An 18,197-nucleotide genomic window follows, 5' to 3' on the forward strand; every position below is an offset into this window, starting at 1 on the left:
AAATGTCTCTGGGGTAGTCCCCTCGGCCCGCTCAGGTACTCCCACCAAACGAATATTATTTTGTTATTTTGTATGTGCTTTGTTGCGCCCGCCATGGTTGTTTGCAGAGGGCCAGTGGCATCCTCCGAAAACCCAATTCTACGTTCTGCTTCTGAGGTGCGGTCACGTAATTTAGAGAGGTCTTGTTTAACAATTGCAAAATCAGATATTAGTCCATCCATCTTATCCACCAGAGCCTCATGGTTTTGCCTCATAAATTGCATTAGCTCCGATAGTGACAGCTCCGTGTCAGAGGGTACAGATGGCGTTTGTGGGGAAGCCATAGAGGAGGGACTAGCTGGCGCACTCATCAGTCGGGTCTATAGGCACACAGTCGGCCTTACCCACAGCAGGGTCATGTGCGAAGGCCTCCAGTTTCTTGGCCGCTGAAACACTAAGTGCAGATTTAGTGACGCTCACCTTACTAGCAGACTGCGGGGTCTCATTTTTGGAGACGCGCAGCGTCCTTGAGCTCTTTCGCTTTGGAGGTGCTCGTAGACGCCTTAACCGCAGCGTTTCGCCTCATAGCTCACCCTCGATGACCGGAGTATTACAGTCAGCAGGTCGGCTGTAGTTATAGCCCAAAAAGGCACAATATTGCAGGGTAATTTCAGGATAATAGCGGGAGCAGCAGAAAAGTACGTCCTTCCGCTAACGCATGCTGGCCACGCCCCCCTTGGTTGCCATTTTCAAGCATTTGAGATCATTGTAGCCTATCATTTTTTGCACTTCTTTATATGTTTTCTCCTCTCCAATCAACTTTTTAATCTTCTGAACAATGTCTGGAACAAGCCGTTTTACTCAGAAATGCACTATAACCAGCATGCACAACATTTGCCTTCCTTCCTTAAATAAGGGCCATAATTGACCCCTGTTTTTTCACAGAATGAATAACCTCACCAATGAACTCCACACTGCTATGGAACAAGCTTTTATTATTTTGAACACTGCTATTGTTTTGATTCAGTTAAACAGAATCAGCAGCATGCATGTCATGACTGTTGGTTTTCTATTACTCTACTACACCTACTAGTGAATTATTTGCCATGTAGAAATATAATTTCTGCCAAAAACATTGATTGATCAGATTAGTATGATGGACTGCTATTATTCTGATCGCAACTGTAGGTGTACACAATAATTATTTATTTGCTGTAGGGCCCAGTAACATTTAGTTATGACATTGGCAACACATGTCCCAAGTTCAAATGCTTGCATACACAAAAGCGGTGACTTGCTTTGGATAAAAAGTGTTTAAAATGTCTCTCACATGACTGTAAATGTTTCTTTAAAGAAAGGATCAGGATCTGCACTGGCATAGGTGTCTGCTCCTTAATTAAAGGTTTTGCAACTTGGGATAATCAGTTGCAGGAAGCAGTGCATTAAAGGGTTCTTGCATAAATCAAGTCTGTTCCCAACTTGAAGTCTTTCCAAGCTATGTCAGGCAGTACATTTCATAACATGCTGTGGGCTTTCACGAGGACAGCAGTGAGAAATATATGAAAGTCTGCATTTGCACCAAGATACTACATTCTCAGTTTGTAGAGTTTTAGTGCTAGTATGTGAGTGCATTGCAAATCTCATTTACATGGATATCTAGAGGCACATTTATCAAGGGTCGAATTTCAAATTCATGCGAGTTTTTTTTTAACTTCCATGAATTCGATTTTACTCAAAATTCAAATATTCGATTATTTATTAATGAAATTGAAGATGTTAACAGTGTAATTACGAAATAAAAACACCATAAAAACCATGACAGAATCCATTTAGCAATATGCATTGTTCACCCTCGAGTTAAGGATCCACTGTGTTAAATACACTTGTATACCAGGAAAGATATATCACTCACTTTTCCTTTTCTATGTAGTAGGCTTTTCTCCTGCACCCCTGCCCTTACTTCTTGAAAACAGAGATAATGGAAGTGTGTGATCCTTGGTGGTCAGAGGGGCTGTGGGCCAAAAGTCACGCCATTAAATAAATAAACCTGCCAGTAACAGAATTCTTTTAGTACAGTTCTGCTCTGTGGTAATAGAAAGCATTTGACTTCTTATGCAAATCCTTGCAAATCAGCTCAACTACATTTAGAAAACGTGCGATCCGACCTGGAGTCGGATGCTTTCTATTACTGCAAGTTTAGCAAGCAGACAGGGTGACACAACACAGTTAGAGAAACACTCAAACATGTAGAAGGATTTCTATAAGAAGATATGCCTGTTTGGCCTGCCAGAATCCAAGGGTAAATTCTTATAGTATAAGGACAGCAAGTGGACTAGTCCATACAGCAAACAGGGCACTAAATCTACGTCATTGAGAAGAGCCTTTCAGGCCTGTCTACCCGCCCCATCCATAAAGGCATTATTTCCAGAAATCAGTAAAAATAAAATTGACAACTGCGAATCAGAAGATCACATTTCCTATTTGTCCATCTAGGACCTTCTTGGCCGAGCTGACTGCTGGGAATTTATAGTACAACAGCTGGAGGTTTGCAAATGCCTGTTTAGGCTAGCGGTCAAATCTATGCATGTCTATGTAGCTTGTCTGTGCTGCGTACAGTATATACTATAATAATATAACACACAGCACAATTCCACTGCATGGTGGCGTGAAATCTCAGCACAAGGAACCTCTAACTGGGCTGCAGCAATTGAATGCATATTTTTAAGCCGCATACCAAAGGTGTAGTTGCCATCCTCAGAAAGGACCCTCCCTTTCGGGGATAGGAAATGAATTCCACAGTAGGCAGTAAGCAAGTTTCTATCCAAGGAAAGGACCTCAAGCCCACTGCTGGTAAGGTAGGAGGAAGGGACAGGAACAAGTACAATCTATTACCATAAAGATAAATGCAGAATGACCTTTAAATTACTTCAGGTGTTAGATCCTAAATAAGGATAGAATCTGGAGGTTTATTAATTAAAGGGGTGGTTCACCTTTAAGTTAACTTTTAGTATGTTATAGAATGGCTAATTCTAAGCAACTTCAATTGGTCTTCCTTTTTTTTGTATAGTTTTTGAATTGTTTGCCTTCTTCCATCTAAAAACAAATGCTCAAATTTATCGTTATTGCTACTGTACTTTTTATTACTTCGCTTTCTATTCAGACCCTCTCCTATTCATATCTGAGTCTCTTATTCAAATCAATGCATGAATGCTGGGGTAATTTGGACCCTAGCAACCAGTTTGCTGAAATTGCAAACTGGAGAGCTGCTGAATAACAAGCCAAAAACAAATAACAATTGCAAATTGTCTCAAAATGTTACCATACTAAAAGTTCATTAAAAGGTGAACAGCCCCTTTAAATGTCCAATTTTAGCAGTTGTAAACCACAATTAAACTCTTAAAACCACAATTTAAATTAATTTATTAAAAATGCAAACTTTTTCATACCCCACCCCAGCACCTGGCACAGTATATTCCCTAGGGTTGCCACCTTCTTGGCCGAAGTATACCAGCTCATCCCCATACCTCCCAACTGTTCCATTTTTTGCAGGAAAGTCCAGATTTTGACAGCGCAACCTGCAGTCCTGGATTGTTACTGAAATGCGAATTTCTCTTTGATCTCCTGCACTGAAAAGCCAGAAAAAGATACAAAATTCAATTTCCAAAACTTAATTGTTTTTTGGCAGAGAGGCCAAAATACGTGGCAGGTGTACTTAGATACATTTGTAACAATTTAAGATAAGCAAAGAAGCAACTGTAACAATTTGAGATAAGCAGGTCTTTTGGGGAAACTGACTTGCAGCTTAAAGGGCAATTCACCTTCAATAGCAAAACTATAATAACATAAAAACCACAGAAATGTGTTCAAACTTACATAACCTACACAATTTTGTAAAATGAACATGGTAATTAGGGGGTATAGCCACAAACTGGACACGGTGAAAACATTCACTGCAGCTAATCTTTTTGTCTCTCTCTCTCTCTCTCTCTCTCTATATCCAAAATGTTGGGAGGTATGAACCCCAATGCACCCAACCTACAATAGGAGTTGGCAAAGCTCATACTAACTACTCCCCCCCCCCCCTTTCCAAAAGAATAGCCATTTGAAACTGCAGTTCAATAGCAGCCAATCCTTCCCAGGGCAGTCACATGGTAGGGTCACATGATGTTGATGTAATCAAGGTCCGACTCCTAGGAACAATCCGCTACCCTTTCAGCGGCTTTCTTAGCTGTCACGTGGTTGGTGCCTTGTCACATGTTACAGCAGTAAATTTGTTCCGGGGTAAGAGATCTGTAAGGATTTGTCTCACCCTACAGAGGAGGGATGTTGGCGCCTGGGGCAGAGGAGGAAGGGGGGGAGTCTGAAGTTCAAGTAGCGTCCCAAGAGCAGGGTGAGTGGGAGTTTGAGCAGAAACTACCGAGCGCGCCTGAGATGGATGAAGCCGTCGATTCAGATCTGGATTATGGAAGCCTGATCGGCTCTGATCGCTACATTCTGTACAGGTCAGTAATTAGAGGCAGTACTTAATGATACGGCTGTTTTGACTGTTTTGACTGTTTCTGTGCTGTGGAGCTTTGTCCAAGATACAAAACCTGCCCTATTGTTATCGTTGGCCTTCTTATTCGTCTGGAGCTGAAGCTTAATAGTAATTTGTGGGATGATGATTTGATTTGTCTAATATCTTTTTTTCTCGTTTTTATTTTAAATAAAAATCAAGTTACATTAATGGTGAGTTTATACTCCCATCAGGTAATTCCTCAATTAATAATGTAGCCTTTATAAAAGGAAACGTGTTTTGCAGCATAAAACTTAAACTGCCTTATTGGGTGTTGTGCATCTTTTTCTTAAAAGTAAAGTCCTTAGTGGTAACATTGAAGGGAGCAGTCAGTCACCCAGAATGCATCTATCTATCTATCTATCTATCTATCTATCTGAATAGAACATCTTTGTTTCATACATAGGGGCATATTTATCAAAAAGTGAAGTTAGAGATCTCCACAGACCACTCTCCACTCCACATTCATTTTTATGGGATTTTGAAAGGCATATTTATCAAAGGAAGAACTTTACTTTCACCCATTGATAAATAATCTTTTACAACTCTCATAGAAATGAATGGAGTGGCGGAATTTCACTCTAGAGCACTGCGGCGATCTCTAACTTCACTTTTTGATAAAAATACCCCATAGTGTATCCCTGCTCACTTTCATTCTGTCACTTCCATATGGAGCCAGTGGTGTTTTGGCTAGGTGTGATGGACACACTAAAGTCTCATCTTTGAATCCAATACTGGGGCAGATGACGTTTTATTGCAAGCATATAAATGTGAATTCACGCCATTCTAGTTTGGGTCTTTAGACTTGATATCGTTTTAAATAAGCATTATGCCCTAATGGCTATGTTTTGCATGCATTTTGGGAGGTTGTTATATGCACAATACCTTGCTGCTGTTTTTAAAAGGTTAATGTAGCAGGTTCATGTAACAGTGGTAGACTTTATCAAAACAACAGCAACCTTCATGTTACTGAAACATCCCTTCCCTTCATCAAGCCATAAATGCCTGATTAGTTAACCAAAATCTTATAGATGAAAAGAGGAGAAATATAACTGACCCATTAGTTTGCACCTTCCCATCCACCAGAGTCCAGAAGCTAAGTTGTATATACATACACAAACGTATTAAAACATAATTTTTAATTAACCAAATATTATAATTAGTTAGAGTCTGGTGTATCACCATTAAAATTCGGTTAGGAACAATGAGGCAGATTACCAAGAGGTAGTGGGTTGGTCATCTGTACACAAAACAGTGCATATAACGGCCAATTGGTCCGTAATAGTGTAGCTACAAATATACCACATGTAAGGAAGGCTAGGAAAAGGAGCCATAAATGTACCCTTCTATGGTTTGAAGTGTTGACAACCCAATTGCCCACGCCGTTTCTCCCAGTAGAGAGGGTTCCCGAAATCACCTGGGGTAAAAATTGGAGGTGTCTGTCACTGGGCTGATAACATCGCCTTATGTGCATACATTATAGTAAAACCGATATGCATCTAGTACGGAACGCTTAGAGAGCACAGCACATGGGCTCCTTAAAGTAATAAGCGTGTGGTTACCAAGCTCCGTTCCTCCAACCCTTTTCAAACCAACCCCTTCATCCGCAAAAAAAAAAAACCTTCCCGGTTCGTGGAGATCATTAGTACGTGACACGTCAATAACCCCCAGTGCATAAAGTCCATAGAGAAGTCACATATATATAATACCTCCATGCTTCTGTAAGAAATGGTCACTATGGGGACTATGTGGAAGACATTTGGGTTGGATAAGACTCTCACAGAAGCATGAGGGTATTATATACTTGACGTCTTCAAAAGCTGCAGGGAATGCCACGAGGAGAGCGAGGGGGAGAAAAAACTTTGCCGGCAATATCATCATTCCCTACACTCCAGGGCCAACCCGCATAAGGACTTGAACCTATTATTTGTGACTGAACTTCATTTTAAATGTGAGTGCAATACTTTTTTAAAAAATAATTTTTAAGAAATAGAATTACACGGTGCGATTTCTATGTTCCCTTTTCTGGAGCTAAAGGTATACAGCGAGGAGAAGTTGCACCTAGGTTTTAATACATGCTATATCCCAAACATTGGTCTTGTAAGTAGGCACTTCTGCTGAATTGGTGGAGGCGTTTGAAATAGAATATTGGAGATATAATTAAGGGAAGAGGATCAGCTTATAAAGGAACTGCACCAATATAATCTATATCCACACACAGGGAGTCACTTAACCTAACTGGAATTTACTACACCATATAGTGTTCTTGAATTCTACGATGCCCTAGGCGCTGATCCTCGTCTATGATTGTGAATTTCTATATCTAGCGGGGAGACTGTGGAAGGATCGGCAGGAGCAACCATAACTAAATTACAAACTAACCTTTCTTTTCTTCTTCTATTTTCATTTTCTGTATGGGAAGCACTGGGAAATTTGGAGACTTTATTGATACAAAAGTGACATTAAAGTCTAAAATATATATGCATTCAAGTTCACGCTTAAACCACAGTTTAAAATGATTTTGTCAGCTCATTAATCTCATTAATAATAATTTAAACATGTCTTTTTGGGCCATTTTTTTTTTGTTTTACAAATAAGGCTAGGGTTACATGATTGCAGATCTTGGCCTCCAGAGGCCGAGAATCCACTCCCCCTTTGCTCCTGCTCTGCCTACACCCAAAAGTCTGGTACAGGTAGACGCAGCTTCGGCACCGAAATGCTACATTTTGCTCCAAAATCCGCCATGCCTGCCGAAGGGATAGGGAGCAGCCAGACAGCAGATGCCACACCTTCAGAAAATCTCTAATGTCTAGCCCTAACCTAAAGTAGAAGGAAAGTTAAAAATCACTAGAGTGTGCCAAATGTTACACACCCACCAGGGATTATAATTGCTTACCTGATACACCAGGTCGGTATTCCTGATCGCTAAAAACTGCACTAACCTGGGTACTTCCGTGCAAGAACTATGGAGTGAACTTTTTCCTCCACTTCTTCATTCTGCGATGGTTTCAAACTGATGAATGCACAATAAGGTAAAAAAAACACTTTTCACTTTTTTTTTTCTTTACTGTGTGCAAACACCCTGCATGAAGAAGTAAGAAGACCAGAAGATGTACCCAGGACTGGTGCAGTTTTTGGCCTGGGGTATCGGGTAAATAATTATAATCATTGGGGGGTAGGGGTGCCTAACATTTGGCACCCTCCCCCCCCCACGCTATTATAACTTTTCTTCTACTTACGGTAAGAAACCTTGAAATTATTTTGCATGAAACCATACAGTGTAGTTATTGTGCTTCATGAAAATATTTTATACAGGGACAGAAAAGAATGGGCTGACGTGAAAGCTGTACCACAGAATGATGGGCCAAATCCAGTTGTTCAGATTGTTTACAGTGAAAAATGTGAGTGCTTTTACTGTTATTATTTTTAAATGCAAAAAAAATCAGAAAATGTAATCTTCTGCACAGCGAGTGTTATTTATTACGTCTTAAAATATGCAAAGTTGTCATTAACTCTGAACACCGTTATATTAGTTTTTCTTATATATTCCTGTCTGATGTTTAGGGTTCCTCCAAGTACTTTTGTTCTATGGTTGCTTCTTATACAGGTATGGGATCCGTTATCCAAAAAGCTCTGAATTACTGAAATGGTGCCTCCCATAAACTCAATCTTATCCAAATAATCCAAATAAAACAGTACCTGTCTCCAAACTAAAATAGAATTAATCTTTATTGGAAACAGAACTAGCCAATTGGGGTGATTTAATGTTTACATGATTTTCTGGTAGGCTTAAGGTATGAAAATCCAAATTACAGAAAGATCCATTATCTGGAAAGCTCTAGGTTCCAAGCATTCTGCAGCCCTGGCCGCAACTTCGCATTTTAGTAAATTAGCGTTGTCCTACCGAATTTACGCCTGGCGAAGTGCTGCGCTGGCTGTGAAGCCGTCGCTGGCGAATTTTCGCCGCTTGGTAAATTTACCCCTAAGTGTGCAGCAGCCCCTACAACACTTAGAAAGTTGGCCAACAATTTCTGTGGGTCTAACACTCAAAAAAGAAGGGGAAAAAAAGAATTTTCCTCAGTGTCATTTGGGTCATGGGGATGACATGCTAGAGGTTTTTCACATGTACATTTAAGGGTATAATCATAACTGTTTCCTACTAAACTACAAGAAGTAAATTCCACACATGTCCTATTGATTTAAAAACAGGTATATAGCCCCTTTAGAGGAGAACTAAAGCTTATCTAAAGACGTAGGGCAGAAATGTTGTACTTTAGGTTTTTGGCTTCTATGCCAGCCCAAGGCAACCACTGCCCTTTAGCAGTAAAGATCTGTGCCTCCAAAGTTGCCCCAGTAACTCCCCATCTTTTTTCTGCTCATTCACTGCACATGCTGTGTGCTGCGGTCAATTACTGAGCTTAGCGATGAATGCACAAGATAATGAAAATATATTATATAAATGTCACACTATAAGGCTGGTTACTAAATAATTCTAATTATTGGTACATGGAAGCTCAGAAACCAGCACAGTTCACATCAAACTTTAATAATCAGCCCTGTAGCATTAAATGGCAGGGACACTTTTTTCTGATTTGTAACTAACAACCCCTGCTTAGCTTCTCAATAGCTTTTCAGAATACACTGAGTATGTGCATTCCTAGCCATATTCATTTTTAGGATTTAGTTCTCCATTAAGCTGTAGGCCTTCTCATTGGACTACTTTTGTCTTTATAACTGCAGAGAATACAACAGTTTTTCAGTAATAACTTTTGAATTCATTTTACAGTTCGTGATGTGTATGATTATTTTCGTGCTGTTCTTCAGAATGATGAAAGGAGTGAAAGAGCATTTAAACTTACAACAGATGCTATTGAACTAAATGCTGCTAACTACACCGTATGGTGAGTATGAATGAGATGCAGCCGTTTCCTCATTATCTTTTTATTATTTTTTTATATTTTTATTTATATGGCACAACTGTACTACTTGTGTACACATTAAAATATGAAAAAAAAACCATGAAATCATTTGATCATGTCCAGATTTATTGCTGCTGTTTTGTGCATATTTAGTCTGCATTTTGGGAATGATGTTCTATTTTTAAAATACATGTTGCTTACAATGATCTGTCAAAAGCATGCTAAATGTGTTGTGTTTACTTTAGCTGGGAAATATGATGTTTGCTAGCTTCCCTCTGCCCTCTTGGGCAAAGAGCTCTTTAAAGGGGAAGTCCACCTTTTGGACAATAAAGCTAATTTAACAGCCCATGTCATATAAAACATTTTTGTAATTTATCTTTATTACTTTAAATGTTTCCTTTCAGAGATGCATACCATAGAAGTTGTGGATCATCTCTGCAAAAACTCTCTCGGTTCTCTCCTCTAATGTGATCGGGCGACACATTCTGTGTAAGGCTGTATCTGCACTGAAGCATGCCTTCTCTCTTCTGCTTCATTTGCATATCTTTGATCCGATTGGCTGAATCTTGCCAGCCAATGGAATTGGAGATATGCAAATGAAGCAGGAGAGAAAAACAATGCGCAGGGCAGATTCAGTCCTGAACTTACTTATTTGTCAGCCTGCATCTCTTACACTGAATGTGTTGCCCGATCACAGAAGAGGAAAGAACTGAGTGTGTTTTTGCAGAAATGATCCATAGTAATAAAGATAAAATTGCAAAACAATTATGACCTGGGCTGTTAAATTAGGTCTATTATCCAAAAGGTGAACCTCCCCTTTAAGATACAGTTATCCACATAGCACTGATCTTTTTATTGACTGTATCCAAGTTTAGGGATCTATGTATTTATTCTTTTTTTGTTTGCTTGTAGGCATTACCGTAGAGTACTTTTGACATCTTTACAGAAGGACCTAAGAGAAGAAATGAACTACATCACTGCAATCATTGAAGATCAGCCAAAGAACTACCAAGTCTGGTAAATAAATGTCATGAGGAAATTTTCAATGGACTTGATGATTCAAAAAGAAAAAAAAACATACTATATTTTAAGGTGCTGCCCAGCATCATGCTCTTAGTGGATTCACTACTCATTGTCCTATATTTCTTGCATTTAAGGTCCTATGCTAAGTAGGTAAAATAACTTCACGAGATGTAGTAGTTTGGACAAATGCAAGAGCTCATCAATAAGGGGGGTTCCTGGAACCATACAGAAGGCCTCAACCTCCTGTAAAACAAAAGAATGACTATAGTAGAGAATACATCATCTTTCAACAAGTCTGTGATATCATTCCACTGTCCAATATAATCCCTCTTTTTATCATATAATTTTACAGCCTAATAAAGGCAGCAGTTAATGAAAATGAAGGGGTCTCGGTCGAGTTATGTTTTGATTGAGTTCGGATGAACCAGGAAGTAGAATGTAGTTAACAATTTTGCTCTGTTTAGTGAAAGAAATAACACTATACATGTCTTCAGAATTAAAGCATTAGGCAAAAAGTCACAAGACTTGAAACGCATCATTAATATGACAATTGAAATCGCCATAGATAGTTGCAGGGCTGTCAGAACATAGGAGCATGGATGCCGCCCGAAACCCCCCCCCCCCCCAATCCACGCTTAAAAAGCAGTGTCAGAGGGGATCAAAGGAGGGCAGCATCGCTAGTGCATTGAGCACAATAGCGCTCTCTGCACTAGTGGAGCCGAATTGTAGAGTTACATTTGCTGCCCCTTGTAACTGGCGCTCGCTGCTGACTGAGGCAAGGCTCTCACCTTGCCTCATGGCAGGAGTGGCCCTGCATAGGAAACGAGGGCCAGGATTCCGAGGAATGTAAGTATTTTGTAGAAGAGGGTCTATAAATAGTAATGACACATTCACAGAGAAGGTTGAATTGCAAACACCTCAAAAAAATAAAACAATGAGAGATGAATAAATCACAGGGAAGAGAGAGCAAAATTCCTTCTCCCCACAGCAAGTACAGCTTTCCATTAGAGAGCACTACCTCAACATCCTTATCATGAGAGAACCAGGTCTCAGGGCAAAGAGATCAAAAGATCATAGATTAAAGTGGTATTGTTAGAGACAAAACATTCTGTGTACCAGTACCGTAAATTAATCCATCCAAGCAGTGATAACTTATATACTTATTTTCCTGAATAAAATCCTAAAGGGCATGGAAAGGCAGCTGTGTCAGTAAGAAATGAGCCAAGCACATGTTACTGGGTCAGTATGAAACCATGGTTGCCAGTTATGTAAAAAACAGAACCAAAAAGTTTATTTTGTTTCCTTTCTTGCACTGCAGGCATCATAGGAGAGTTCTTGTGGAACTGCTGAAGGATCCTTCAGAAGAGTTAGAGTTTACTGCGGAAATTCTTAGCCAAGATGCAAAGAACTATCATGCTTGGCAGCACAGACAGTGGGTTATTCAGGTACAATCTGAAAATCTTTAGTTTTTCTGGCTATATATATATATATATATTATATATATATAATTATTATTATATAATTACAGTTACTTTCATGTATTTGACATACACAGTGGAGCTGTGGAGGTAGTTGCCTAAGCAAGGGCCTAAGGGCGGCTAATGGCACTAGGTATTAGTGCTTTAGAGGCCTAAATTCCGGCTAAAAAGCTCCCCTGCTTGTGCATTTCTTAATTAATCAGAGACAGCAGTGTTGGATTTAGGTACTTGTCTATAGGCTGCAATACGATGAAAAATTTATATTATGTACCACTACCATAAAAACATTTTTCCTCTCAAATACACTCATCACTGCATACACTGTAAATACTCTTCTATTGCCTCCTTTTTCCCCCTTCTGTGCAGGAATTTAATTTATGGGATAATGAACTTCAGTTTGTGGATCTTCTGTTGGCAAGGGACCTCAGAAACAACTCTGCTTGGAACCAAAGAAACTTTGTCATTTCCAATACATCTGGGTATAGCAACTCTTCCATCCTAGATAGAGAAGTCCAGTAAGTTTTGCCATTCTTATAAATTTATAGCTGTAATAAAAAAGAAAATGTTGCACCATTTCACTTTCGGCCAGTCAATGTATTATTTGGTAAATTATAACCTCTTCAGCACATCTTTTTTTCAACAATGGGGCTTTGCGGGCACTTCTTGTTGATCGCTTGGCTTCACATAGGCGTCTTCTAATTGTAACAGTACTCACAGGTAACTTTAGATCTTTTTTGAGGGGGGTCAGCTGGTTGATGAAAACAAAATAAGCGCAGATTCTGAACTCATATTTTTCATCTGTCTACACAAATGAGGAACCAGTAAGTGAAGGTTTCCTTCTTAATAGTCCCAATTGTAGTAATCCAACTAATGATGCATGGTTCACACATGAAGAAATTCAAAAGAGACTAGAACATGTTAAGATTAACAAAGGTCCGGGGCCAAATGGTATTCATCCCAGGATAATTAGCGAGCTTAGCTCTGTGATTGCCAAACCTCTTTACTTAGTTTTTCAGGATTCATTGAGATCTGGCATAGTGCCGAGAGACTGGCGAATTGCTAATGTGGTGCCTCTATTCAAAAAAGGATCCCGTTCTCAGCCTCAAAACTATAGGCCAGCTAGTCTGACGTCAGTGGTAGGAAAGCTTTTCGAAGGGTTAATAAAGGATCAGACTAACTTAATTTCTTTTTATGAGAAGGTAAGTAGAGACCTCGATTCTGGGATGGCAGTGGATGTGATTTACTTAGACTTTGCTAAAGCATTTGATACAGTGCCACACAAAAGATTACTGGTTTAATTAAGGAATGTTGGCCTGGAACACAGTATTTATACCTGGATAGAGAACTGGCTAAAAGATAGACTACAAAGAGTGGTGGTAAATGGAACATTTTCTAATTGGACCAGTGTTGTTAGTGGAGTACCGCAGGGCTTCTTTACTAGGTCCCTTGCTTTTCAACTTGTTTATTAATGACCTGGAGGTGGGCATTGAAAGTACTGTTTCTATTTTTGCAGATGATACTAAATTGTGCAGAACTATAGGTTCCATGCAGGATGCTGCTACTTTGCAGAGTGATTTGTCTAAATTGGAAAACTGGGCAGCAAACTGGAAAATGAGGTTCAATGTTGATAAATGCAAGGTTATGCACTTTGGCAAAAATAATATAAATGCAAGTTATACACTAAATGGCAGTGTGTTGGGAGTTTCCTTAAAGGAGAAGGATCTAGGGGCCTTTGTAGATAAGTTGTCTAATTCTGGTCAGTGTCATTCTGTGGCTACTAAAGCACATAAAGTTCTGTCTTGCATAAAAAAGGACATTAACTCAAGGGATGAAAACATAATTATGCCTCTTTATAGGTCCCTGGTAAGGCCTCATCAGGGGACCTTTTTACCCATAAAGTGGATCACCGTACCAGAGGCCACCCCTTTAGACTAGAAGAAAAGAACTCTCATTTGAAGCAACGTAGGGGCTCTTCACAGTCAGGACAGTGAGGTTGTGGAATGCACTGCCGGGTGATTCAGTTAATGCCTTTAAGAATGGCTTGGATGATTTTTTGGACAGACATAATATCAAAGGCTATTGTTATACTAAGCCCTATAGTTAGCATAGATATGGGTATATAGAATTTAATTAAAAGTAGAATGGGGTGTGTGTATGGATGCTGGGTTTTCATTTGGAGGGATTGAACTTGATGGACTTGGTCTTTTTTCAACCCAATTTAACTATGTAACTATGATGTTCCAGGAGCTGAATTTGGCTATTCCTCTATCCATTCAAATTGTAGTTTTCCATTTTCTTCTACGTCTTTCAGGTTTTGGTTGCCATTTTAAAGCATTTGAGATCATTGTAGCTGAGTAGCCTATCGTTTTCTGCACTTCTTTATATGTTTTTCCTTCTCCGATCAACTTGATAGTACACTGTTCTTCTGAACAGTGTCTGGAACGAGACATTTTACTCAGATTTTCAGAGAGAAATGCACTATAACCAGCATGCACAATATTTCCTTCCTTAAATAAGGGCCATAATTGACCCCTGTTTTTTCACAGAATGAATGGCCTCACTAATTGAACTCCACAATTATTTGGAACAACAAGCCTCATAATGATTCAATTACACAGAATCAGCAGCATGCATGTCATGACTGTTGGGTCTCTTGGTTTTCTACACCTACTAGTAAATTATTTGTCATGTAGAAATATAATTATAGAATTATAGAAATTCAATTAAAAGGTTAGTATATAGTTGTTTTTTTCTTTCAGTTGTTTTGCTTGCTCCGTCCATTGTATATGTGTATGTGCACACATACAGCAAATTATACTATTATACTATTACTATACTATTATATTATTACTGCTGGTTTTGCCACAAAAGGTGTAGAAACGTTACAATTTAATTACCTAAACAAACCTAAATACTTTGATTTCACTCATTATTCGTTGTAAAGTTTTATTGGCAATTATATTAATTTTTATTCTAACTTCTATTATCCTTTTACTTTAATTATTGCAGGTATGCTATAGAAATGATCAAAGTAGCTCCCCACAATGAAAGTGCCTGGAACTATCTTCGAGGGTAAGATATTTTTGTTTGTTGATCAGGATCACACAATGCTATTCATTTTTGTCTGTTACACATGCTTTACTCAAACCATGTGTACTTTCTTTACCAACCAGTGGCTCATGTACATCCTACTCTCCCATCTTGTGAGTTTTTGTACAATGCTCTCATATGGTGACCAACTATCAAATATTGGTCTTACCTGAGTTTTTGTACAATGTGTACTGCTCTCATATGGGGACAAACTATCAAATATTCTTCTTACCTGAGAGGCACAGAAAACATATTTTCTGTGTCTGAATAAGTATATATGTGTGCTGAAATTTTGTAAAATGTAACCCCTACTTTAAATTTTAACTATATTAGTGGTCACTGAGCAGGTCTTTAAAAGTACATTTGATTCCTGCACTAAATTTCTTCTAGTGTGATCAACAAGACATTGGAAAAAACTTTTTCACTGAAGTACGTCTGAATCTTCTGTAAAACATTTATTTGCGCAATCATGTCAGATTGCCTTCTCCTGCATTTGGCATGATTACACAACTGAGATGTTCAAATGGTAGATTCAGATTCACTATGATGGGAAGGTATTTTCTAATGTTTTGTTGCCTATGCTGGAGATTTAGCATGGGTGGTTCAGCGTACCATATTTTAAGATTCTACTTGGGAACATCCTTGATTTAACCCCAAAAGTCATAAAAGCACAGAGAAACATCGCTTAAAATAGAAGTAATCAACTTCTGGTGTTTTTCAGGATTTTGCAAGAGCGAGGTATGTCTGAATATCCAAATCTTTTGGAGCAAATTCAGCGCTTACAGCAGACTCACAGTTCCCCATACCTTTATGCTTTCCTTGTGGATATCTACGAAGATATGTTGGAAAAGAAATGTCAGAATGTTGAAGATACCCTTAATCACGCACTAGAGGTGGGCAGTTTTATTTTTTGGATATTGCAAAGACAACCTTTTACAAAACACTAGGATCTGCGATTTTAATTAGGATTTTTAATGTTAATAGTACTACAATCTTTGTGTCCACGAATTTTCAAAATATGCTCTTCATTTAAAGGGCACCTGCCACCTAGACATAAAAAGATGTATAAGTCCTTTTCAAATTAAAGTTAAAACCATAATATCTGTTCAAATCAGTCAACCATATATTGCCTGCCCCACCTCTTTCATCATTTTCACATTACATTCTCCCTTCTTCCTCACTGTTATTTGTGCAGCCAGTGCATGGGCATCAATTCTCCCATTCTGGCATATAAACAAAATGTTAGCATGCTACAAAGCTTGTCTTAAAGGAACAGTGACATCAAAAAATTAAATTTTTTTAAAATAATATAAATATAATGCAATGTTGCCTTGCACTAGTAAAACTGCTGTGTTTTGCTTCAGAAACACTACTATTGTTTATATAAATAAGCTGCTGTGTAGCCATGGGCCAGCCATTCAAAGGAGAAAAGGCTCAAGTTACACAGCAGATAACAGATAAGCTCTGTAGAACATAATGGTATCTATTATCCACTATTTATTCTGTGCCATATAGCCTTTTTTAAATTTCCGCCATTGCTACTCAGCGGCTTGTTTAATTGAACTATTGTAGTGTTTCTGAAGCAAACAGATCAGTTTTACCAGTGCAGGGCAACACTACATGACATTTTTTAGTGTTACTGTTCCTTTAATTTACAAAATGGCACTTGCCAGCTTTCTGTGTAATTCCAAAGAAGTTTTTAATAATTAACATAGTGTAAGTAAAGTTTATTGTGGTTGACACAATAGAAAAGAATTTGGAATTATTTCTTAGGGTCACAGGTCCCTCTATAACCATAGATTGTTTACTATATGCTTCCACTTCACATGGTAACTGCAGTCCTGCAAACCATGTTAAATGGTTCACGCTTAATACATAGCCAATATTGGCTCTCAGTGGCAACCATATCCATAGTCAGTCTTTCTATAAAATATATGTTGGTATGTAATTCCCTACCCTGTTCCACTTATTTACTTTTTTATATACATTGATGCAAACTGGTTCTAGTGAATGATTGGATGACCAGTTATCCCTTATTGAAATGTAAAGTATCCATTTTAAAGGTCAAGAATAAGCGTGAATGTTAGGCTTACAATGTTAGTGTTTTGTATTTCAAAATGCCTAAAAATCTGTTTTCCCCCTTTTTCCCTCCAAAACCTTAACTTAGCTCTGTGACATCCTTGCGAAAGAAAAGGACACGATAAGAAAGGAGTACTGGCGATACATTGGGCGATCTCTGACAGTGAAGTATGGAGTAAACCGTACAGAAAAGGAAGAACCAATACATGTAGATATTGTACAACCAGAATAACATCTGACTATTTTGTTTTCACTTACCTATATGATTGTGTGATCTCTGACAGAATAGTATGGAGTAAACCGTACAGAAAAGGATGAACCAATAAATATACATACTGTACAACCAGAATAACATCTGACTACTATTAATTTTATTTTCAACCCATTGTTGAGATTAGGGAACTTCTCATAGGTCCCACAAATTTGAATTGGTAATAAAATAAATTGTTCTCTGTATTTTTCAGTAGGGATGGGCGAATTTTTTCCCCTTGTTTCGCCGCGGAAATGACTTGTATGGTGGTGTGCATCAAAAAAAAAAGACGCGTGTCAAAAAACTTTCAGCGCACGACAAATTTTTTTTGACGCCCATAGACTTTAATGGGCGACAAATCGCCGGCGGCGAATTTTTGTCGAAACGAAACAGCTCAGATACGCCCATCCCTATTTTTCAGTAGTAAGACTTTCCAAAACTAAATATTTAATAAAACGTCATAAGACCGACCATTTTAAGTTTATACTGCCAGGTGTTTAACTTGTATGGTGGATTTTTATACTTTGCACTGCATAAGAGCACAGTTGATTGGTTTTAGTCTGCTTTGTGGGCCTTTACTCATAGGGTAAGACTGTTATACTAAAACTGTTCAATTGTATTTATTTTTTTTTTAGCACTGATATGCCATATTCTAGATTACCATAAAAATGTACCCTTTACATAGGGTTTATCTTCTTTTATTTTTCAGGATTTACCATATTGCTACCCCTGCTTCCTTCTAGAAAAGGCACTAAAATTATTTCACAATACAATGCTGCATACATAAGTACCGCAATATATAAATAAAATATACATACAATATA

At 38.4% G+C, this 18,197-nt stretch overlaps 1 protein-coding gene across 1 annotated transcript; it reads left to right on the plus strand.

Annotated features, from left to right (window-relative positions):
- Nucleotides 1-4,144: 4,144 nt before the first annotated feature.
- Nucleotides 4,145-17,469, plus strand: fnta.S (farnesyltransferase, CAAX box, alpha S homeolog). The gene is given in 9 exon segments (NM_001114783.1): nt 4,145-4,481; nt 7,850-7,935; nt 9,321-9,435; nt 10,366-10,470; nt 11,795-11,921; nt 12,321-12,469; nt 14,964-15,026; nt 15,766-15,937; nt 17,212-17,469. Coding segments are annotated over 9 exon segments (1,140 nt in total). The 5' UTR covers nt 4,145-4,302; the 3' UTR covers nt 17,356-17,469.
- Nucleotides 17,470-18,197: the final 728 nt, after the last annotated feature.

This window comes from Xenopus laevis, chromosome 1S (assembly GCF_017654675.1).
Source record: "Xenopus laevis strain J_2021 chromosome 1S, Xenopus_laevis_v10.1, whole genome shotgun sequence".
In the NCBI taxonomy this organism is placed as follows: domain Eukaryota; kingdom Metazoa; phylum Chordata; class Amphibia; order Anura; family Pipidae; genus Xenopus; species Xenopus laevis.